The sequence below is a fragment of the Gastrolobium bilobum genome, unplaced genomic scaffold (assembly GCF_033153095.1).
Source record: "Gastrolobium bilobum isolate Gb01-03AN ecotype WA unplaced genomic scaffold, APGP_CSIRO_Gbil_v1 utg12007, whole genome shotgun sequence".
Classification (NCBI taxonomy): Eukaryota; Viridiplantae; Streptophyta; class Magnoliopsida; order Fabales; family Fabaceae; genus Gastrolobium; species Gastrolobium bilobum.
In genome coordinates this window covers 95,594-121,577 of record NW_026895747.1, presented here as the reverse complement: position 1 = coordinate 121,577, position 25,984 = coordinate 95,594, and the positions used below count along the sequence as shown (strand labels likewise).

The window sequence follows — 25,984 nt, the reverse complement described above, 5'->3', positions numbered from 1 at the left end:
GGATTGTGTAGACTGCAGATATAGATTCACCAATTTCCCACTGCACTTTCTTCGCCGCCGCTACCACCGTCGCCAACCACCGTACTTTCCCCGTTCTTTCTTCAGGTTCCCTCTCTCTCTCTCTCTCTCTCTCTCTCTCTCTCTCTCTCTCTCTGTCTCGTTGCGCGATAGCATTTTGTGTTTTCGAATATTAGGCTTTAGCCATGTGTTGCTGATAAAGTTAAGTACCTTTGATTTAGGGTTTTGGATTTGAAAGGTATCGCGGATTGCAGAGGGAAGCATGAACCCTAGTTTTGGGGATTGAGGAGGAATGCAATTGTAATTTAGCATATTAAGATAATAGGTTAGGTTATTGAAAAGAAAAAGAAAATTGCTTGTGTAGCTTCAATAACTAAGTGGCAAATACTAGCAGTTGTGTGCTTTCTGGATATGTATAGGACAAATATTTTCAAGGTGTTGCAGAAGAGGAGCATGTGGTGGCTGTAGAACGTGAGAGATTGATTTAAAAAAAAGGTGAAAGAAAAAGAAAGAAACTACTAGTGTTATGCACACACAATTTTTTTCATTTGTTACAGTTCAAATAATAATAATAATAATTTATTTAGTATGCTAAGCACTCCCATCCCTTGTGGTTCAAATTTGATTCTGGACTTTGAATCTTTGGGGCATCAGTGACATTACATGGGCAGTGGCTGAGTGCTTGTTCTTTTTAGGGTTATTTTTTTTGCAAATGTTTTCAATTACTTGACATAAAGGTGAAAGGAAACATGTATATTTTTTTAAGCTTGTTAGGCTGTTTGAATTTTTGTGGGGTCAACCTTGAGTCTCAAATGAGAATGTTGTCTTAGATGAGTGCCTGTACAAGAAAAAAAATTAAAATCAAGAATGAATGTATAAGAGAGTAAACAAAAGAGAGATAGAGACTAGAGAGGAAGAGAGAATCAGAGAATTTGAAAGAAACTGAATTTCATATATCTTGAAAATGAAAAACTGAAAATGAATGTACACTGAGGCCTGTATATATAGACCAACTGATTAAGGCTAATACACTGAGCTAGAGGCTTTCATCAAACCCTTTGGCAACAAGCCTAGCTTTGTATTTATTTATTGTCCCAGCCGGATTTTCTTTGATTCAAAATACCCACTTGCAGCCAATGGGTTTTCTAGAAGCTGGTGGAGAAACTAAAGACCACGTTCCATTAGCAATTAGTGCATCATATTCTTGTTGTTGCGTTGCTTGTACCCATTTGGGTTCAGCCAAGGCTTGTTTAATGCTGGTTGGTTCAGTGTTGGCAGTCAAAATGATAGGGGCAGGACCTTTTGATCTAGTTTTGATACTATGTGTAGGAGGTGTGCCCAATGGGGGTGAAGGTATATATGCAGAACTAGATGAGGGTGGTGAGGAGGTGAAAGAAGAGGAATGGAGGAAGGTGTGTGTGGTGAGTGAGTGGAGACAGGTGTTTGAGTACTTGAAGTGTTTTGACAAGATGTAGAAGTAGAGGTGCTGGATGAAGTCTGAGCTGCTATGGGTGAGAAGTAAGGTGAAGCTGGGACATAAGACTGACCATTAGATGAGGAAGGAGAGGACTGATTTGGTGAAGTCCGAACCTCAACAGGGGATGTATCAGGAGCAGTAGAAGTGGCAGATTTAGGACTGGAAGAAGGGCTGTGTTCAGATGGTAATGGTGAGTGAGAGTTGACCATAACTAGACTTTGACTATTAAAGGAATTTGGACCAGAATTAGAAGTGGCGACTGATGAAGAAGAAACAGTTGAAGGAATGGTAGCAGTAGACTGAGCCAAAGACCAAGGAATAATAGTGCTAGTGTAAAATGAAGTAGTAGATGGAGTTGAGGATTTATTAGTGAAAATGGTGGAGTATGGAAGCCAAAATTCATTGAAGATGACATCTTTGGAAATGTAGACTCTGCCTTTAGGACTAAAGCATTTATATCCTTTGTGATTGGGTGAGTATCCCAAGAAGATACATTCTTGTGATCTAAAGTCCAGTTTGTGCTTATTATATGGTCTAAGTAAAGGAAAACATGCACATCCAAAGATGCAAAGAAACTGATAATCAGGGAGAGTTTTGTGAAGCTCTGCATAGGGGATTTTAAAATTTAGAGCAGAGGTAGGAAGCCTGTTAATGAGGTAAACAGCAGTGGCAAAGGCATGATCCCAATATTTTAAGGGAAGAGAGGCATGATCTAAAAGAGTTAAACCCATTTCAACTGTTTGTCTGTGCTTGCGTTAAACTAAGCTATTTTGATGATGAGTATGGGGACAAATCAAACGATGAACAATTCCTAATTTAGAGAGAAATTTGGTTAAGGGTCTAAATTCATCCCCCCAATCAGTTTGAACAGACTTGATGGTGTGTTGAAATTGAGTATTTTATGAGTGAGTGAAAGTGTTTGAATGTAGTTAAGGCTTCTGATTTGTTTTTGAGAGGATATATCCAAGTGAATCTAGTGGTGACATAAACAAAAGTGATGTAGTACAGAAAACCTTGTGAGGACTGAATTGGGGCTGGTCCCCATAAATCACTATATATGAGAGTGAAGGGTTCTGGGTATTCAGTTGATGAAGGAAAGGAAGGCAAGAGATGAGACTTTCCCATGCAACACGCAAAGCAAAAATCAATGGCATTTTTATTGTGGAAAGAAATATTACATTATGTAAGTAATTTTTCAAAGCCTCAAGATGAGGATGTCCTAACCTAGAATGCCATAGACTGTATGAAGATGGGCTCCTTGATACATCAGAGGTGAGATTTTGACTATTACATGAGCTATTATTTGGTGCAGAAATACAAACAGAAATATTTTGACTATTACAGGTATTTGAGTTACAAGACAAAGTATTAGACATTGAACTAGTCATAATGTTGCAGAGAGGAGACTTGGACAATGAATTAGACAATGCTGGAGCATAAGCTTGAAGTCCTTTGAACTTATAGAGACCATCTTGTCCAAGAGAGCCTTCAAGCAAGACCTCCTAGGTCCCTTGTGATTTAACTAAACAATGAGTAGGATGAAATTCAAAATAGACATTGTTGTCCTTAGCGAATTGACTGACACTTATAAGATTCTTTGTTATTTTGGGAACAAGAAGAAGATTGTGTAGATGTAAGGAGGTGTGTGGATTGAAAGGAGAAGTGAAAGTGGTTGAACTAATAGAGGCTATAGACAAACCTTGACCGTTCCCAACAAAAATTTGTTCAGGTCCACTATATCGATTGCTTTGCAACATATTTCCAAGGTCTGCAGTGACGTGATGTGAGGCTCCTGAATCAGGATACCAATCAAGAGCTAACTGACCACTGGTGGACGTAGCAAGAGCACGTGGCGTTCCATCTTGAGATGAGGAGGCTTGAGAGGATGATGCAATGGAGTATGGAGAATGAGACTGCTGTGATCCAGGGCAGCAACCAAAGTATTGCAGTTATGATGAGCTGGAAGTTGAGAAAGAGTCAAGTTTGCTGTCGCCGGAAAACAAGAACTCTAATAGAGTATCACCAAGAGCTTTCACTCGTGCTAGGTGCTCTTCGATGTTCTTGCCACCTTTCTTGATATGTTGTAATTCAGATCTGACCTTATTGGCCTTTGCTTTGGTCACTGAATCAAAGTATTTATGGATCTTGTCCCACGCTTGATGAGACTGACGTACACCAAGAATCTTGTTGATGATTTCCTCTGATAGAGTAGATTGAAGCTATGTAAGGAGCATTTTATCTGTTTTCTCCCATTCAACAAACTGATGGGCCTTCAATAAAGTAACCAAGCCCATTAATTAGGATTTAGTATATATAGAGATATTTAGGGTGGGGTTTCTTTATGCATGTATTCAGAATTGGTAAGTGGGGAAATGGGAGACCTCTAGGGAACTCTTGAGCCTAGGTATTTGGTTTGAGGGGGAGTTGAGGCTTTCTGGGTTAATTTTCTGCATTTTATATTGTATTAGTGTATGTAAAAAGAGGCTATGCCTCCATTGTTAATGAATTCAGTAGTGTATTTTTCTGGGTTCCATCACAAACGCTGGATTCACATTTTCAGCAGCTCTGTCTTCTTCAGATAGAAATCGCAAGGGGATTTTCGGATTAACCAAGAAGCGTTCTTGTTGGTGCGCTATGATTGGTGGTTCAACAATCTGCTTCCATAACAGGAAGTTCTTGCTCGTCAATTTCATTGACAACTGAGTGTTAAAGAGTATAGGTGATTTGGTATCACCAAAGGCTTTTTGTGTAGCTGACGAAGCTGTATCTCGAGTGTTTTGTGTAGCGGAAGCCATGTATGAGAAAGAAAAATGGATCAGGGCCCCAAGATCGGAGTGCTGATACCATAAACGAAAGAGAGATAGACTAGAGAGGACAAGAGAATCAGAGAATTTGAAAGAAACTGAATTTCATATATCTTGAAAATGAAAAACTGAAAATGCATGTACACTGAGGTCTGTATATATAGACCAACTGATTAAGGCTAATACACTGAGCTAGACGCTTAACAGAAACTAGACAGTTGTAACTAATGCAACTAATTCCCAGAAGATCAGGAACTAACTAACTAATCAGATATACAGAGATATAATCAGATACAAACAGATACAGAATAAGCTACTACTCTAATAGAGAGAAAGTAGGAATGACACTTTACTAGAGGTAGAGGAAGACCAAGAAAAAGTATAAGTGAAACTATTTACAGGATTCAAATTTAAATGGCGCTACATGATTCATGTAGCTGACCCCATCTATTGGGAAAAAGCATTGGTTGTTGTTGTTGTTGTACTGTCACTCTTTATGTGAAGTACTAACAATTTTTTTTTTTTTTTAAGTTCAAAGTTTGGCCCCAGGTGCAATATAGTTTCCTATTATATGATTTTATTCCCCTGAAGTTAACTTTGGTATGCTAATTATCTATTATGCATTCACAATGCTGTTGACAAAGCAAATATGGACTTTAGATCCGCTGTTCAATTTACCTGCTAATTTGGCTAAGTCCAGCTTTCTAGATACTGGAGCCATATAAGGAACAAATTTTTGTATTCAACTTGTAGTTAATCTTTTCTTCATGACATTATTGGAAGAAATCAATGAACTTATTAATGCATGAAATGGAATTTCCTACCATGTATTTACTTGATATAATTTTTATTTTTGTTTTCAGGACATGGTATAATCTAACTAGGACAGTCTCAATAGTTCAACATGTCAATTCACGGATGCTCTCCTTAATCTCTTAGTAGGGGCGTGATTAATTTCCTTTGTTATTTGTTTACATCATACAAGATGAGCAGATCTGATCGTTTGAAGGAGAAGCTTGGAAAAAGTAATTGGTTTTCTGTGGATAATTATGATGAAGAGAGCGCAGCCCGTACAAGGCCAATTAGTTTTGAAGAGATTATGCTTAGAAGAAGTAACAAAGAATTGCTTGAAAATGTAAAGGACCCTGCCAAGGAAGCATGGAATACATCACCTGGAGGTTCTTCAGAGAAAATTGCTGATCATGTTGAGTCTGAAAGAATTGATAGAGATGATAAAAGTTCATCCTTCGGCACGGAGAAACATGCTTTGGAGGAGCCAGTGAATGTAAGTTCTAGAAAGAAGGTTGAGAGCACGTATGTAAAGAAAGATGATTTAACTGAAGGGGATGATAGAGCAAACTATATTTTAGAAACCAAATCAAGTACTGCATTAAATGATAAAGGCAGAGTAACTAAAGATAAGACTGGTGAAGAGATGCATGGTTGGAGAAAAAATGAGCGAATTAGTGATAACTCTCAGTATAAAGCTGGAAATAAGCATTCAAGAGAATCAGTTAATAAGGATTGTTATGCAGAAATAAGTAGATCAAAATCTGAAAGGAACAAAAAGAGAAAAAACCAAATTGGAGATGATGAGAATCCTGACAAGTATCATACTGAAAGGAAGCATGACAAAGAAAGACATGATAGGTGGAAAATGAAAAAGCGGTTAAGCAATAATTCTGAAGAAGTACGTGAAAAGAAGTATCATAGAGATTCAGATAAGGATAAGCATGCAGAGGGTAGAGCAAAATATGAAAGAGATATCAGGAGAAAATACCGTAACGGAGATGATGAAGCACAAGACAGAAATGCAACAAGGAAACAAGATCTTGTGAAACACCATAACCCACACATTTATGAGAGGAAGGAGAAGCGGGAAAAGGTGAAGTCACATTATGAAGAATCAACAGCAAAGAGGAGACAGTCAAGAAGTCGAGAGCGTGAAGATAGAAGAAAGTCCTCTTCTTTTTCACCCAGGGCACAAAAACATACTTATCATGATGGAGAGCGTGAAGAGTCGTCTATGCTTTCTCTGAAAGATAGTTCTAGAAAAAAGCATACTGATGTTGATAGAAGCAGAGTATCAACTAATGGTTCTAGTAGTCACCATCATCGACATGGTGGCTCTACGAGTGGACTTGGCGGCTATTCTCCGAGGAAGAGGAAAAGTGAAGCTGCTGTTAAGACTCCTTCCCCATCTAAGCATTCTTTAGAGAAGAAACGTGCTGGATGGGATCTTCCCCCTGTAGGGACAGATAATCCTTCTCCAGCTTTTGTTTCTTCTAGTTTTCAATTATCAAATTATACTGTGTTATCCAACATGCATGATGTGGCTTCGGCTACTTCCCTGGATCTAGCCATGGTGAAGCCTCTGCCAGTTTCTTTTCTGAACGATGTATCAGCAGGGAAGAATGCCAACATTGGTTCTGTCCAACTGACTCAAGCTACCCGGCCTATGAGAAGGCTTTATCTTGAGAATCTACCAGCTTCGGCCTCTGAGAAATCTGTGATGGATTGTTTCAATAACCTCTTGCTCTCTGTTGGTGTAAATCATATCCAACAAGCTCAACCATGTATCAGCTGCATTGTGAGTTTGTAGTACAAAATATGAAAGTTTAGTTTTTCTCCCCCTATGAAAACAGGTTTGAGTTTGTTTTTGCGTATCTTCACTGCAGTTGCACAAGGATAAGGGCCAAGCACTTGTAGAATTCCTTACAGCTGAGGATGCATCAACGGCTCTTTCTTTTGATGGAAGTACATTATTTGGCTCCATCGTGAAAATTAGACGCCCCAAAGACTATGTTGAAGTTGCAGTAAGAATGAAAATCTTATCCGTCACCTTCATTCTTCCATCTGTATTAATATAATAGCTGTTATAAGTGTATGGTGTTTTTCTCTTCTTGAATTCAATTTTGATTTTGATTTTGATTTTTTTATAGGTATTATATTCTAGTATTTCCTCTACCAAAGTTCAATTGATTTTCTGAAAAAAGTGTGAAACCATTTATAAAAAAATTTCAGATAAAAATTGTCCTACTACTTATTTTGCTTGTCTATACTTGCTTTAAATTGACAGATTTTTTTTTTTTTTTTTTTAGCTGTAAATTGGTTTTCTTATTGATGTTGTGATGATAGTGATGTTTCAAATTGAAATTACTGAATTCCGCCTATTATGCTTGTGCATTCTTCTATTATTTTATTGATATCAGTGGGTTTCTTGAATTTGATGGCCTGAACATTCTACAGTGTTTTTGACTAAAGTAGATAATTAATCGTTTAACATGCACTTATGGATTCTTCTGATTGTATGCAGCTCTATTGGTTTACTTTCTATGTTTATCTTAGTTTAGTTTGACTTTATTAATATAGATATCTGGTAGTTTGTATTTAGGATGACAAAGCAAAAAAATAAGCTTTTTGGTCCCTATTGTATGTGCTTTTAGTCACCATTAATGAATGAAGATTCAAATATTCGCTTTGGTCTTCTTTAATTGTTAGATATTGTATGGTAATGGATGTTGTTAATTTCCGTTAGTTACCAAACTGCACTTTACACTCATGGTGAATTTTAGAATATCCAGGTTCACAGCATGAATCACTTTGAGAAGGGTCTATCATTCTATTTCAAAATCAGTTAGAATAATAGTGAAGCCAAAATTGAATTAAAGCTTTCTCTGGCGATGTCAAAAGGTTGTAAAATGTATCTGACACTTAGGGTATCCATCTTGGGTTAAATGTTGTATTGGATGATTGACACTTGGGGTGTTTGCATGTCTCAACAATTGACTCCTATGTCCTGCTAAATTCATTTATATTAAAATGTTTTAAAACTTTATTGATGAGTGCTCTATTACAACTGAAAATTGGCTCCAAAAGTGTTAACACTGAAACCATTATATTTGATGCTGTGTAAGATTAGCAAATTGGTCTGAAGTTTTGTAACTTCTAACTGTTTTTCTTTTCCTCAAACTGTGAACAATCTACTGTAGTAATTTAAGATATTGATAGTAACTGGTTTTTACTGATAAGAAACAATGGAATATAGCTTCTTGCAATGGGGAAAATTCCTCTTGATGACACTGAAAAACAGAGAATAAAGATAGAAACACTTGCAGATTTTTTAGGGTCTGTCTACCTCCCTGCCCAAAGTGCCCTTAAACCTTAACACATTTCTTACCTGATTCCTACTCTTCCTTCTCTTCACATTTATCTCACTCCCCTAACCGAATTTCCTACTCCCTCCACATGGCTGATTCTCTACATCCCATCCCCTACATTGTAGCATAGGCCTTATTATTAGGGTGTCTATGAGATTCTATGCATTAATACTAGTCTTATCTATGAATCATTGGATGGTATGTTGTCATGCTGCTTAGATCTATATTGTCTTTAAAATTCTTGAGTTAATTTTCATCATTGATTAACATAATGCAGTTTAATCTGTCAATATGGATTTAAATGACCTGGAGTAATGGTGTGGGGTTTCTTAGAGTAGGCTCTACGTTTCTGATTCGAGATATTTCAAAATTTCCGTATTTTTTAATTTCAATATGTTACTCCTTTGTGAAGTTTATATGCTATGAATATCACGTAATTTGTTCCCACCTAGCTCAACTACAAGTCAAAGCATCTTAGGTGTGTTAAAAAACTCTCAATTTTATTCCCTTTGCAGACCTTTCCATCATTATAATTAAAACGTAGATTTCTGCATAGGCTGTATCACCTTCTTAACTAGTATATGTATTACTTAGTATGAACTTTTTAATCTTTTGTAATCACTTATTATCAGATTAGTCAGACACTCTGTTTTTATTGAAATTAGCCCTTCTCTCGTGTTCTATCTACTTTTCTGTCAATAAAGAAATAGGTACTTATGCTTGGCATACGCCAAATTGCATCTTATTTTGATACTTGTTTGCGCTAGATATAAGCTGAAAGTTTAGTATGTGAACCAAAATCTTTGGGTACGACATGAAATATTCTCTTTTTAATGAACAACTTTTTTTGGAGTGTATGTTTTCTTGAGTTTCTATTTTGCTGAAATATACAATTTATTTGAGTTATGACTTTTTTTGGTATTCCTATTTTCTTATCTTAAAATGTGTAAACAAATAGTTGCTCGTTTCAGTTGAGTGTTTTTGGTTGGGTCTGTCAAATATGAAGGGATACCGTGTCAAATATCAAGAGAGATTTTTGGAAAAACTGATGGGCTTTTTGTGGCCCTTTCTTGTAAAATAGACAGAATTTAAAATGTGTTGCACAATGTAGGATAGATTACAGGAGATTGCTGAAATTGTATGGATTTAGGCATAGATGAAGAAAAAAGGGAGAGGATTGAATAATATTGTATATTGATGTGTTATGAAGTAGTTCAAAAGACAAAGCACTAAAGTCTATTTATACTAAATAGGGAACTTCTAAAATAAGGAAACAAATCATGAAATATAAGAAAATAGGGAAAAAAATCTTAAAAGATCCTCTAGGATACTTTAAATTATATTAAGATGTACTATTAATATTATACGATATCATCTTGATATTTTATCCTTAATACTCCCACTTGCGAGCTAGAAAAACAATTTGTTTCTTGCCTAATGTTATATAAAAGTGGAGCCGGTGATGAATCCCGATTTATTCTTCTGCTTCAGTGGGTTTTTCATGGCTTTTACCCAATTAGCTTCAACACGCAATACAACATTCATCAACAAGATTCTTTTATTAATTGATGAATGTACATAGAAAGGACAACAAGACCATGTGACTACTTTGAGGTTTTTACTGCCATTGCCATCCTTAGCCATGGTGATAATAGAACAAAATGTTCACTATGTGAACGAGGAAGATAATTGTGAAACAAAGCTAAAACACTAAGGGATAGATTATTCTACCTACTTTTATTTTGCCTACTTTTGTCTACTCCTTTCAATACCGTTAGATTACAATCTCATCCGATGGTGGAGATTTATTATATAAAATAAACTCTTTTGCTCCTTTCGCTCTCCCATTGCCTCTTATTTTTTCTCTTTCCTCCCCTTTCTCTCTCTTCAATGGCACTTCAGCATAAAAAAAAGTTGCAAACTTTTTTCTCAATCCATCCAACCTAGCCATTGTTATGAGAATTTACATAAAGAATTGAAAAGGGGTGTCAAGAAGAAACAAACCCAGATGCCCTATGTTATGGAATCAGGTAGGCCTGTTGGCGGGCGTAACATAGAGAGAACAGAGATCATTTCTCCACTTCAAGGCAAAAAACAAGATAAGAAAGAGATAAGTTGATTCGATTTCAAATTTCAACATCTAAGTAGAAATGTTCGTGAATTAATTCAATGGAAGGGATTATTCGTGGTTGTCGTTTATTTTGTATTTTTGCGGTTTCTGCCGTGTTCAATTATATCAGATTCAAAGAATTTTGAAAATTATATTCATCCAACAGAACGATCATGCCATTAATCATTGCATGGATTTAGATTCAAATATAAATACAGGTTGTAAATTACGCAAATCGATAGAGAGAAAGAGGAGGAGAGAGAAAGAGTGTGGGAGGTAGTAAGAAGAAAGAAAGGGGAAAGGGTTTATTTTATTCCGCAAATCTCCACCGTTGGATGAGATTGTAATCTAATGATGTTGAGAGAGGTAGGCAAAATAAGAGTTGACAGAATAACCTATCCCAAACACTAAAGTGGCAAAACTTCATGATAGGAGGACAAGAGGCGGCTAGGGCTAGCATGCATCCAAGAGAAAGAGGATGGGCTAGACTGCATATGTCATAAACATCCCTTCACACCAAGAGCCTTTCAGATTGAAGCGTTGACACAAGCTTATCAACTGTCCAATCAGCATATGGGTCAAAGTCCAATGCATTTCGAATATAATGATAATCAACCTCGATATGCTTGGTGTATTAATGAAGAACATGATTTGTTACAATCATAGTAGCACTCATATTATCACCATGAACAGTGGTAGAGTGAGTCTGTGAATAGCCAACAACATCTAAAAGATTGTGGAGCCATGCAATTTCGAAACAAGTGGAGAACATTGTATGATATTCACCCTTAGTAGAGGATTTGGAATAGGAACCTATTTCTTATGTTTCCAAGAAATCAAGGAATCACTTAGAATCAGATACCATCCTGTAGTAGACTGACGAGATTCTAGACACCTAACCCAATCAACATCACAATATGTTGTATGTTGCATAGATGAACCTCTAGGAAAAAATGACCCATGAGTTGGCGACATAGTTCTAAGAAGATTAAAAAGAGGGTGTTCCAGATTCTTGTCATGTAGCCAAATTGTAGAGTTAAGAGACTCAGGAGTGAAACCGCGTATTGACACCATGTTTAGTTCTCAATGGAGGAGATAGTACAACTTGCCTTATTGCTCAACAACTTCAATCGTTCTTCCCGTGGTGAAATCTTAAAATGAGTAGAAAATAATGTCTTGACACTATATAAATCTTTGGTAAGTTTATAAGTGGATATAAGGTTAGTGGAGAGTTTGGGTACACAAAGCATATTTTTCAAGCATATGTTTCTTTGTTTCCATTCTAAGACCATAGGCGAAGCACTATCTCATCCAGGTTAGTGCCAACCGATGATTGATGCAATGTCTGCTCTGTATTCAAATGGCACATGCAATTTTGTTCTCGCTCCTGCATTAACAAGTGCTGCATGCCGTTGGGTGTTCACTATTGAAATCAGCCCTGATGGCATAATTGACTGCCTCAAAGCTCTTTTGGTGGCCATGGGTTACGTTCAGATCTTTGGCCTTGATTATGTGGACATCTACTCTCGTGTCGCCAAGATTGGCCTTTGTTCGCTTGTTCCTTGCCCTTGCTGTTGTGTGTAATTAGCACTTTTTTAACTTGACATTAAGAACGTTTACTTATATTGTGCGTATATATCACAAGCCCTTGCTGTTCCTTGCCCTTGGCGATGGGGACCATGGGTTACGTTTACTTGTATTTGTAGCAAACTTGGCACATGTGATATATACGCACTAGCATGTTACAATATATGTGCATAGGAAACTTGTATAGTTGTCCCACACTGTGTAAATAGGGTCCAAGCCCATGTAACTCATTATGATAAATAGATACCTTTTGTGGTCTGATCTGACACACATTTCTATAACTTAAAAAGTTAATTGAACCCTTACCCTCCTTTGTGAAAGCTCTTGCAACTGGCCTATGGGAGATTTACGTAACTCGGTAAAACATAATATTCTTTAAGTGTTTGTTTAGGTCAAGAAGTACTTAAAATTTACTTTCATTTAATGCTTACTTTTGATCCAAAATAATAAAATAAAATAATTCATGCTTATGTTTCTTATGAGTCAATGGTGGAAGCACCATAAACAAGTTAGTTTGAGAATTTCCATGCTCAGAAGAAAACTAGTGACTCTTATTAATTGGTAATATATTTTTATTGAAGTATTGTTTGTCATGATGCACTTTTTAGTGGACAGGATAACTTTGATCCTTGTGCATATTTGTCAGGTTTTTGGACAAGATAACCTTACCCACTGGATTTTTCTCCACTAGTATACTCATAAAAATGAACCCAAAGGTGGGGTACCACTGCATTAGTTGCAAATAATTTCAGTTGGTAATGTAAATTTATGTTTGAAAAATGTACCAAGATTCTAATTTTATGTCATACATCAAACATATGATAAAATAATCATAATCGCAGTATAAAATTTCTAGTTCACTTATGTTTTTTCCATTAAGAATCTTATGTTAGTGTGGCCTAACTTTTAGAGGCTGTATTGTCGTCAGCCTTGAAGGCTTAAATCTCAACTTTACTTAGCCTTAAAGGCATAATTCCTATCATCCGGGTTATGCTTATAAGGGTGTCTTTATAAACGTGGAATTTTGTTTCATGACATATTTAGTCAGGTTTCTTGGACATTCCTTTGGAAAATGAATTCATATTGTTCATAACCAAATGCTAGAAACTGCTTCTGTAGCTTCAAGAGCTTTATAATTCACATGGAGTGATCTGCTTGTTCCATTTTATGAGATATTTTCTGACCCTAGTATTGGAATCTTTTAAATAGGATGTTTATATGGGGTATATCATAATACACATTCTGGATGGTGATGAAGCCGACTCGTAATTAAGAAGACTTCCAGGTGTATTGACAAGTTTGATGCGTTACCAGGATTTAGCTGGCCAATGTTTCAGGGTTGTTGTTCTAGGCTGCTCTGACAATGCTATTTATGATCTCATGCTTTGTTTGTTATATCGAGTTCAGCATGTAAGTGCTATGGGTTGCAGGTTATTTCTGAGTTTCTAATGTCACTCTTGGTTCCAGTGTCTGATTTCTTCATTTCCTTGGGATCCTAATTTATCTTCATATCCAATATCCCGAGGCTTGAACATTTGGACTATGTTGCATGGTGACAACGCCTCTTCCTTAATTAACTTAGATGAGTTGCATCTTACCTCATAAAAAAAAAAGGACGAGGTGCATTCACCATTCTTAGCTCAATATATTCTCCCCTTACACATGAAATTTTATGTGCATGGGTATTTGTAACTTTGACATACGACACAGACGTTGCTTAAAAGAAGATCCTTGATTAATTTGGAGTTAGTATGTCCACATATACATTTAAGTGGTTCTTTTTCTCACTGCAGTTGATTTTAACATATTAATGGTACGTGCTTAAAGAAATGATAGTGTCTTAAACGGTCCTCTAGTATTTGATCCTGACATGGCATCCTTTGTGAGGCTGTATATACTTGTGTAACTTCATCTCTGAAGGGTGATTTGGTCTGATAGTAATTCTGTTCATTTTGTTTATGTTCATTAGATTAATTAATTTTGAGGGATAAACAAGTATGCTCTCTTGCAGAGAGTTGCTACATAATCTAATGACAAAAAATGAGATCCTTTTGGTTCAGTTAGATGGAGGCCTCAGTTTTATCTCTTAAATTTCTTGTTCTTCACAATGACGCTTTTGATACCATGCAGGTGGTCTTCACATGTGAACTACATTAAAGAAAATGGAATATTTAAGTATTTGGAACATTTTTATTTTTCTTTTACACTGTGTTAATTGATAGTATGTGATGTGACTACTTATGGTATTTCAAACTTGGTTTATGGTATCACTCTGATGAAATCGGATTACTTGAGGAAGTATTTGGTGCTCAATTATCTTGAATTTATTAACTCTTCCCTTTTTCCCTCGATCACCAGGAAACAAAAAAAAAAATCTTGTTTTTTCTTCATGTTTCTGTTGTCTAGTGGACCTCTTAGGAGGATTCTAAACTCTTAAAAAGAAGCCATTTTTATGTTGCATTGGAAATTGATTGTATGTATACATGAAGAAGCTTGTCAAAAGAATAATATACATTACATTAATGTATAATATAGTGCTTGCTTATGCGTTGGTTCATCATATTTGGCACATTTTTGATTTAATCGAGAAGTTGTTGACAGGATTTTATATTGGTGGCTAACCTTTTATTTTAATACATTTTTGTTTGCTAAGTTGCATATGTTGCTCCCTTTCTTTATCTTAAAAGTAAGGTTAATGTTGACTGATCTCTTTGGATTTATTTTGTTCTGCGATCAAAGTTGTTATTTCAAACTAATTCCATTTCGTATACTTTTCTATTCTAAGGTATATTGTGGTTATCATCCATGTAGCAGGTTTTCAGACAATTGCTATTTTCATGCAGACTGGTGAACCAGAGAGATCAGTGGATACTGCTGTCACAATAAGTGATGTTGTAATTGATTCACCTGATAAGGTATGCCTGCAAAACAATCTTGACGTGATGTGTTTACTTTCATATGTGTAAGTTTCAAGCTGAATGCTAAGCATGTACCTTTCTATTTTATGAAGTAAGCTTTTATGCATGGTTGAATTGCTGAAACTCTTCATACCACATGGCTTCATCTTTTCATTACACAGTGGAATGAGGAAGTTTCACTGCAGTCAATGAGTGTTAGTGTATGAATTCTGTAAATGTTGTACGAAAATGCATATTTGATTCAATTTATTATTGTCAAACATCAATTTATATTTATATTTGTCAATGAGAGAAGAAAATGAAAGACATGATGTAATCCGCATGATTAAGATACACAGCGGAGGCATGAGTATATAACTGAATAAAAAGGGTTACACAGGAATGATACATGATGTGGGACTTTGTCCCTTGCACTAAACTATTCTATTTATAGCACTCTCAACACTCCCCTTCAAGCTGGAGCATATAAATCATATGCGCTAGGCTTGTTACAAATGTAATCTATTCGAGGTCCCTCAAGGACTTAGTGAAGACATCTGCTAGTTGATTATTTGAGTTGACGAACTGTGTGACGATCTCTCTTGAAAGGACTTTCTCTCTGATGAAGTGAAAGTTTATTTCAATATGCGTAGTTCTTTCGTGAAACACTGGATTGGAGACAATATGCGAAGCAACTTGATTATTGCTGTAAAGAACCAATTCAACCCAAAGACTTAAGCTAGTGGGTGAGGTTATATTAATGGTTTTATATATCTCTCACACGCCACCTCACACGAGAGCCCACTAGGCTTGAAGGGTGGACAATGCACAGACCCACCTACCTGTGCTAAGAAAATTGCACAAGAGAAAGTTGGGGGGGGGGGGTGTGAGCATCTAACTCGTGACCTCATGGTCACTGAAGCTCTGATACCATATAAAGAACCAATTCAATCCAAAAGCTTAAGTTAGTGGGTGAGGTTATATTAATGGTTTTATATATCTCTAACAATTGCAAATGAGTGTTGCTGTTCCACTGTCTCTAAACTTCAGTTCTTTAAGAAATTTTTGTAGCCAGATGAGTACACAAGTGGCTGTGGCCTTGGAACGATACTATGTCTCAACACTCAATCTGGCAACCACACTCTATTTCTTACTTTTCCAGGAAACTAAGTTATCTCCAAAAAACTCCGTATCCAGATGTGGATCTTTTCTCAGTGTGACAACCTGCCCAATCAGCATCTGGGGATTCCACAAATCGAGTATGATTTTTGTTTCCATAGAAGAAACCTTTCCCTAAAGCGGACTTGATGTACTTGATGATACGAATCACTGCATTTTAGTGATCTTCACATGGAGAATTTAGGAAATGACTCACTACATTGACCGCAAACCAGATGTTTGGTTTAGTGATGGCGAGGTAGTTCAACTTCCCAACTAATTTTCTATACCTTTATGGATTTTAGAATGGTTCCCCTTGATCTGGCAGAAACTTGACATTTGGATCCATAGAAGTATCAACTAGTTTTTCATTCAGCAAAACTACCTCCTAAAGAATATTTGTAACATACTTTCTCTTGCATATCATAAATATCATTCTCTATCTCTTAGAAATATCAAAATTTACCAATATCTTTTGTTTGAAAATGATGGCTGAGATACTAATTTGCTAGAGTAATGCATGATGATCATTACCTATAATGACGATGTCGTCAACATATACTATCAAATAAAATGATCTTGAAATTAAGGGTGGCAATTCGGGTTGACACGACTAGACACGAACACGAATACACTTAACAGGAATACGACACGAATTTAAAATTAGGTTAAAACCTTCAACATGAACATGACCAGCTTATTTTATGGGTTGATGTCAATGTCAACGTCAGAGGGTAGGGCTGGAGCCGTAGGAGGAGGTGACGTCGGAGCCTCATCAACAACAGAGTCTCGAGCAAGGGACATAGGAGGACGCAGTCAACAGTGAAAAACCTGTAAGGGTCAGTTAGAGGTTGAGACATCTAGAGCAAGAAGGGATAATGGTGGTGGTGGTATATACTTAACCAAAATAGGAAACAAAGGTGATGGAGAAGAGATAGAGTCATTTGGAGAGGAGGCAGAGTCAAAGTATGGAACATACTGGAAAAATGTAGCATATGCCAAGATAAAATAACAATGAAGATTGAGAGAGTAACAACGATAACACTTTTGTGACCAAGTATACCTAAGAAACACACATTTGTGGGACTTAGAAGACAATTTGTCAAGAATAGGGTTGAGGTTATGAACAAAACAAGTAGACCCAAAAATGCGAGAGGCCAGGGAATGCAACAATTGGTGGAGAAATAAAACCGAGTGAGTTACTTGTGGTTATCAAGGACAGAGGATGACATGTGGTTAATAAGATAACACCCAGTAAGAACAACATCACCCCAAAAGTGAAAGGGGACATAGCCATAGAGTAAAAAGCTTCAAGTAGTTTCAATGATGTGATGGTTTTTGCGTTTAGTGACCTTGTTTTGTTGGGTTGTATGGGAACATGATGTTTGGTGAAGAATGTCGTGTGAGGTGAAAAAGGTATAAAATTGATGGGGAAAAATATTCACGGGTATTGTCACTACGAAAAGTGCGATTAGAAACACCAAATTGGCTAAGTATTTCATCGTAAAACTATTGGAATATAGAAAATAACTCGGACAGTTTTTTTATTAATAATATCCAAGTATATTGAGAGTAATCATCAATAAAAGTAACAAAGTACGAAAACCTCAAAGTAGAAACAGTACAACTAGGATCGCGAATATCTGAAGGAACGAACCAAAGCGAAAGGATACAAAGCGTGATGACTACTGTGATTGTGAAATGAACTGAGTATGTTTCCTTAAGTAACAACACTCACATGACAAACTAGATAATGTAGACAAATGTGGCACCATCTTATGAAGTTCGCAAGGCTTGGATAACCCAACCGAGCGTGAATTGTAAGAGAAAAATCCACCACAGAGCACACGGGGGTTGAAGTGAATAAATGATAAAGGCCATTCGACTCAGATCTGGCGCTAATTGTCCTCCCCGAACTCTGGTCCTAGAAAAATCACGTAAGTTTTAGTAAAGGAAACAATATAATCAAGAGAGTGATGTTGGACTTTGTCCTTTACATCAAAGTATTCTATTTACAACACAGAACAATATTTATATGTAATTATTGAAATTGTTAAAGAGAAGCACAGTGTGATGTTTGAAAACCATAGTCCACAACTGAACAGGTGTATGTATATATGCACATGTACAAGGGTTGATATAGGAATTGTAATATTATGAGACATAATACCATTATCCTAGTACCATGAACACTCTTCCTTAAGTTGAGACTTGATTATTAATTATGTCTAGTTTCAGCTTGTTAATAACATCAGCTAGCCTGTCTCTTGTTTGAATATGCTGCTTGCTGTTCCTTCTCACCAATAAAATGGTATTCTGCTTTGGACTATATTCGGATTTTTCACTTGATTGAGCAACAATATTCTGTTTTTTACTTACTTAAGACGCTATTTCCCCCACTGCTGTAACCAAGTGCGCAAACATAAAACATAAGCAGGCATATATTTAACATAGTTTGATTTTTCCAACAGCAAACCATAGATCTGCTTCCCGGGGAAAAACAGAAAATTTAATTTGATCAATGAAGAAAAACAGAAAACATCCACCACTAAACCCACATCATGTATTATTCCTGTGTAACCCCCAAGGGTAGCTCAGTTGGCAGCTGAGCTTCCAAGGGATTGCTTGGTGCAGGGATCAAACCCTGCCTCAAGCAGTTTCTTGAAAAATCTTTGGGGGCCAGAGGATAAGTCAAAAAATCTTCGGTTGGGGGATTAGTCTCGTCTTTTCTCCGGTTGCGAAGCTTAGTGCACCTACTGTTACAATGAGGGGCTAGCCCAAACGGGCCGTACCCCGAGGGCATGGTGCCCGGAGAAGGTTGAATGGGGATACCTCCTGGCAATGTACCAAAAAAAAAAAAAAAAAAAAAAAAAAAAAAAAAACAATATAGCATTTTATATGTAATTAATGCTTGCATAAAATTATTACGATGGGCCATTTCAGCAGAAGTAACTTCATTGTTTTTCTCAATGAACCCGTTTTTCCATTAAAGGATCTCCTTAGCTTGTTATGTTGACTTTTCAGTTATTGTTTCCTGACTACATAGCTTTAAGTGTATTCTGGGTTTTGACTTTTGATAAGGACATCCTTCCATATTGTTAAATGTTTCTGATCTTGGTACTTTGTGTGATTTAACTATCTTTGCGAATTGCTATCATGTGTGCTTTGCTATACTGTATAGGTCAATTAATTGTTTGTCTAGTGATTGTGTCTTTTAATGTTTCTGCAGATCTTCATTGGTGGAATTTCAAATCATCTTTCTTCAGAGATGGTAATTATTAAGAAATGAAAAAATCCCTCTTCCATCTACATACTTTACCTTTCATGCAACTAATACTTATTTTATTTTTTATATTTCCTTCTTTAGCTTGTGGACATTGCTGGTGCATTTGGATCTTTGAAGGCTTACCACTTTGAGACGGACGACAGCAATGGATCACGTGCTTTTCTGGAGGTAAGGCTGCATTTCTTTCTTCTTATATTTTTTACATGGAAGTACTATGATTTAAACTTACCTGCGTAACAACCTGAGCGAAGCCCAAGTGACTTAAGATCCATTCCTTTAATATTTGTTTAAATGGTTAATTTGTGATATGGGTATTTTCTGTAATTTTTATCTGTAAATTTTTTCTTTCTTTCTAAAATCCCCCATCTATTGCGTACTCTTCATCAGTGTGTTTAAAACTCAGTTTCAGTCCAAGTGCAAAGAAAATAAGTACTTTTCTTCCACTGGGGTTGGGATGTTACCCTCGTGTAAGAATTCTTATTCCACTACTTAGGTTGCCAATTTGAAGCATCTTGCTCCCCTTAGTTAATTAACAGTCATTTTAGATGATGATTCATGCATCCTTTTCCTGAGCCAGTTGAGTGGTCTTACAGAACTCAAATCAAATAACTGAACCGTTCCTTTTAATTCCAGCAAACAAATTAGTTCATCACAAGCAACCTAACAAATTGTTCTGTGCAGTGCACACAATTTTATGTATACGGCTTACTTCTGTGTTACCACCTGAAACCACTGACTGAGCCACTCTGTAGAGTTTTCGGCAGGGTAAACCCATTAGGTGCAAAATGTAAACAACTTGATGGAATGGTGGTTTGATTAAGTTTTATAAATTTTGGCATAATACGTTTCTATCCTTCACTTGTTAACTTAACAGTTTGAGCTGTTCCAAAAGCAATTATTCTGTTCCAAAAGCTATTATTCTTTCTATTCAGTATCTTTTCCAATTCTACGATGGAAAATTCTGAAAGCCAACATATATCCTGTTATTTAATTTTGCTGGATGTAACACCCTGTTGTACACCCGTAAACGTTAACATTACTGATGATATTAAGTGCAGTTACAATCACATTAGTTTAATTAAAACTACAGATAAACTTTTTCTTTTAAACATTGTTCATTTACTTTTTAAAACAAAACCGTATTTAATATAACCAAGACCGTAATTGTAACCATGTAACATTCTCTAAACTGAGATCACTATACTTGACCATTAACTCTAACCTTTTCATTATGATAAATTAGATGTCTAGGGCTCTTCGAAAAGATATTATAATAACCATTTGGTTAAGTATAGCCAGAGTTATTAAACTCGCAAGGTAAGCTGACGAAATCGAACTTTCGGAATTGTAGCATCAACTTCAATCCTAAACTGGTATTGATATACTCATCCAATTGCTCTAATATTTTATAGGGTTATAGCCCTATGTGTTAACTTCACATAGGTTCAAACCTCACTCAATTTGGAGCTCTGGTGCTCGAGTTATGCCAATTTTACTAAATTACATCCGTGCTGAAATCCAACAGGGCGCTTGAGCACGCTCTTCGAACACATTCTTTCGTCTGTTAGCGCGCTTGAGCGCTCTACTGGCCGCTTGAGCGCCCAGAGACAGAAAGTTTGGCCATCTCCAAGTCTTCAGCGTGCTTGAGCGCCCAAAGGCAGAGATTTTTCCTCTATTTCACGCTCACAGCGTGCTTGAACGCTCTTATCAGCGCTTGAGCGTGCTCCACTTGGGGAGACTTGATCTCCCTTGTTTTTGGTGGTTCACTTGAAGGAGTTCCTCCCTCCTTTCTCCAACTTATTGCTACCTAATTGATGAAGGATTTCCAACCATGGTCACACACCATGAGGCTCTCACATTCCACATACATTTCAAATTGATAAAACATAACTTCACATTCATCAATGTATCAATATCTCAATTACACCTATGCTCTTCAAAATAATTACATGCCAAAGGACTTAGCTACCAAAGAGACAAGATCAAAGCCGTGACTCATAAACAACATGGCAATTACCATTACAATGATCATGCATTAAGTCCTCCAAAATACATCATATGACTTCAAAATAAATACATATACACATGGTGGTGCAATTGACCTACACATATAACCATACTAAATGGCATGCAAAAGGGTTGTCTCTCTTAGGCTCTCAGCACAAGGAGATCAACATAGGGCTGTTTCCAAGGGTAAGACAAACCACCTAAAGATCCTCATAGGGTTGTTTCCAGGGGAAGTCCTTACTGGCATGATGGCTTCAAGAGGGATCCTCAAGGGTTGTTCCTCTCAGGTAAAAACCACAAGGAGTTTCCCTTAGGGCTGGCTCTAAGGAAGACCACCCCTCCATCATATTAGTTACATCCATTGGACTGATCCAAGGACCATTCAATCCTTTCTACCTCATCTCTCAACCATTAACATATCCTCAATCCCAATCCTCAACCTTACCTCATTCATTAATTTTACATCTATCAACCATTCCTCAATTACTCTTAAACAATCAAACATCAATCAATGATGATTAAGCAATCATAACATTTATCAATGCATGAATCAATGCATGAGCATACATTTACTATCATCATTAAATATCACACCTCATAAACCATTCCTCCTCAACGGAGTATGGTGGAACATTCAAGGAGATCAACCCCAAGGTCCGAAGGTTTACCTTACACTTGAACCTTCCTCAAAGTTTTCCTTTCCTCAATTGAGCACAACCACAAGGATTGGTCACTCCACTTGGTCCACTTGTTTCAATCCTAACCATTCAAGGGACACCATCAAACATATAACCAATCAAGGCTAACAATGCAAGAAATCCTCAATTTCAAGCATAGATTTCTCCAAATATCAAATGACAATCTAAACTCATTTCTACCGATTATTTATCATTCCTAACAATATTTCCAGAGGAATTTAGCCTCAATTTTACTCAAACTCATAAAACCCACAAAAAAACACTATTCATTGTCTTCAACCTCTAGAAAACTCCAAGAAAACTAGGTTGGAGAAGTGGAAACTTGCCATAATAGATCACACAACCAAGGAATAGAGGTCTCCTAAGCTCCCATGGATGAAAATGCCTCCAAACTCCTCCATTCTTCAAAGGGGTCGAAATATTTGAGAGGGAAGATCTCTCTCCACAAAGTCTCCCACTCAAAACGGATCTTGTATTTACTATGAGGGGAAGATTTAAGTGGTTTTGGCTTTGGAATGAGTTGATTTGGTTGGGAAATAAAGAAGTTAGGGTTTGAGGCTCAAAAATGGTTTCTCCCTCTCTTTTCTCTCTGTCACTAGTGAAAGGAACAAATGTTTTTTTGTTGTTGACTTAGGTTGAGTAATTTCAACCGGGTAAAATCTTATCTATTTATTCACCTCCATTTACTACCAAACTTTACTCGATGGACTAGAATATTTTTCCGGTCATATTTTTAACTATACTTTTACCCTTTGGGTAATTTTGCTTGTACCCATTTTTACCCCATAATTCTCACTGACTGTACTTTTTATCTTAAAAGTTCCCTTAACTCATTAATTTTAGTCTCTTACTTAATTCTACCCACTTATGCATGCTTAATTACAGGTAATTAATTAAATTCTTAAGTTAGGGGTATTATACTGGATTTGGGTACTTATTTTGTTCTCTATTTTTATTTTCTCTTTCCTGTTGTAGTCTCTTTTTTGTTATATCGAATGCTGATTTGAGCTAACTGTGTCAGTATGTGGACCACTCTGTTACCGTCAAAGCTTGTGCTGGTTTGAATGGTATGAAGCTGGGAGGGGAAGTACTTACAGTTGTTCAGGCTATGCCTAATGCATCATCATCCTTGGTAACTTCGCTATCCACTCTAATCCTTGGATGTGATTCCTTGATTGCCTTTGAATTATAACCACAATTTTTTGTATAACTGGAGATTGGTACTAACCAAAATATAAATATTCCAGGAAAACGGTAGTAAACCACCATCTTATAGCATTCCAGAGCATGCAAAGCCACTGCTCAGAAAGCCAACAGAAGTATTAGAGATTAAAAATGTGGTATTAAATTTTTTATTTAACTTTTATGTAGTTAGGTTATGTTTTTGTTCATTTTCAGTGGACTTTTCCTTATCCCCATTCAATTTTTATTAGTGACTTTGTTCACTGTAAACAATGTGTTTTGTGGGTGAATATGTATTATTTTGCATGACATGAATTCAATCCTTAATGCTTGTAGAGTTAAAATGAAAATTGCAGTATTAAGTGTTGCGTAATATATATTATTTTGCATGATATGAATTCAATCCTTACTGCTTGTGGTGTGAAAATGAAAATTGCAGTATTAAGTGTTCCTTAGTTTCAAGTAGAAATAATTGTAGCCTGTACTCAATCCACATTTTATTCCTGGTGGGCTTTCATATGAAAAGATGCATTAGACTTGTAGATATCTTTATTGGTCCCTTGCTTAACATGCTAAGCTTTTGGGTCAAATATATATATTTTTAAATGTTCTTGTTATTTACATTGGATATTTTGATGATTGCTTTTTGAATTCTGTCTGTGTAATATGAATAGTTCGCATTGGAGTCTATTTTGTCTCTATCTGACATGGCGATTGGAGAAATTTTGGAGGATGTACGATTGGAATGTGCAAGGTCATTAAGAATTGTATTTTTTTTTCTCTCGAATTATTCATAATATTAAAGTTTATAAACATTTATTGCATGAAGTCCTTAATATCTTGCAGATTTGGGTCTATCAAATCAATTAATGTAGTCAAGCATAGCAGTGAGAAAAATTTAGCAACCAAATTGGAAGAATGTGAAGTTATAAACGAAGTGGATTCTAAAGAAGCTTCTCCAGAAAACCCTTGTGTCGTTAATAATGCAGAATCTAGTTTTTCTGAAAAGGCTGCTTCCCCCGTGTCCAAAGGAATAAGTGGAGTTGAATTCCATTACGAAAAAGAACTGGAAGAAGATACAGTTGATGATGGTAGTGCTGCCGATGTTGATAAAAATGCTGATGAAGTTGTTGACAATAAATCATGTCATGAAGAACAGCTTGTGAGTGATAGAACTGTTGAAGCTGCGGACAAAAAGAGCATACCCAGTAGTATCATTCAAGAATGTCCTGATCACCAGGATACACCCAATGATGGGCCAGAATTGCATGAGAAAATGGTTGCTAACAATATTGATGTGGATATCGAAAATAAGATGGTGGGTGGCAATATGGACTTACAAAACACGGTTTGTGAATTTCGGGAAGGCTTTTCTGAACGTGATTCTAGTTCAGAATTAGTTGCTCCCAAAAAGGGCATTGATGAGGAAGATGATATTTACGATCATGTATTTGAACCAGGTTCTGTTCTTGTTGAGTATGGAAGAACTGAAGCATGTCTTTCGGCAGCACATTGTCTACATGGACGTTTCTTTGATGGCAGAATGGTGACAGTGGAGTATGTTACCCTCAGTTTATATAAGGCAAGGTTTACAAAATGAGCATTTCAAAGTGAGTGGTAAATTGGTTACATGATGAACATAATTTAGTATTGCATGATTGTGCAAGAATGAATGAATTAATCTGATTGGTTATGTTAGCATGCCTCCTGGTATAAAATATATTGGAACATGTTTTTAACATTCAGATTTACCTTGCTGATGTTTAGTATTTTAAACATTTGGAGTGGGAAAAAGCTTAATTGAGCAATTTCAAATTGAGATAAATGCAGTAGCATGCATGCATCAAATCTGATTACGATTTTTCTCTTTTTAGGTTGGGCATATGATGAAAATTTATATCGTACCAAATGTTTTTTTAACTGTGGTTAGACTTTGAGCTGGTGGTCTCATGCTATTTGGAGATATTCATTGTATAAGGTTATGTTGCATTACAAACTGGTTGTATCGTAGTTATTTTTAGATGCTAGTTCCAGGGCCATACTTTTTCCAATGTTAGTTAAATGCAGTAGCCTTCAATTACTATAGCATCTTACAGCCTTTTTATTTTAACTTTTGGCTGCACAATTATATAACATGGAATCTTCGATGCTGTTATCTCTTATGTTGCGTGGGTTTTATTTTAAAGAAAAATAAAATAAAATGTCTTTAGTTGGTGAAATGTTATTCCCTATTTCCAGTGATGATTTTAATAGTAAAAGGCCAGAATAAAAAGGAAGCCGAAAAAATCAACTATTATTTCATAATTTTTAATTTAAATAATCTCTCAACTTCTTAATCAAATAATGCAATGTTGTTATGATTTTATTGAAATTTAGTTGTTCAAAAACTATTATAAGAAACTATTTAATCTTGATTCAACTGAAGTTTAATTACAAGGAAACTTCATCTTGCCGTAATTTGGTAATATAAAAACTTGTATTAGATTAAACACCAAAAAAAACTTGTATTAGATTATAATTTTAGTTTGTTTTAGATGCTTCATCTATGGATTATAAATACTTTATGTATTTTATGGAATGCATCTTTATAAATACGTTAT

At 36.1% G+C, this 25,984-nt stretch overlaps 1 protein-coding gene across 4 annotated transcripts; it reads left to right on the top strand.

Annotated features, from left to right (window-relative positions):
• On the top strand, positions 1 to 25,431 carry LOC133295608 (splicing factor U2af large subunit B). 4 transcript variants are annotated; one of them, XR_009749374.1, is made up of 12 exons: positions 1 to 105; positions 5,163 to 6,889; positions 6,978 to 7,115; positions 15,000 to 15,071; positions 19,441 to 19,482; positions 19,579 to 19,665; positions 23,224 to 23,334; positions 23,450 to 23,542; positions 24,059 to 24,138; positions 24,231 to 24,702; positions 24,845 to 24,994; positions 25,259 to 25,431. XR_009749374.1 is itself a non-coding variant. In XM_061494448.1 (11 exons), the coding sequence occupies exons 2-11, from the start codon at positions 5,285 to 5,287 to the stop codon at positions 24,932 to 24,934; spliced, it is 2,790 nt and encodes a 929-aa protein (XP_061350432.1). In that variant the 5' UTR covers positions 1 to 105; positions 5,163 to 5,284; the 3' UTR covers positions 24,935 to 25,431. The 4 variants fall into 4 exon arrangements, 3 of the variants coding, with proteins under 3 accessions (XP_061350432.1, XP_061350431.1, XP_061350430.1); XM_061494448.1 differs by having other exon boundaries at positions 24,845 to 25,431; XM_061494447.1 differs by having other exon boundaries at positions 24,231 to 24,994.
• Positions 25,432 to 25,984: the final 553 nt, after the last annotated feature.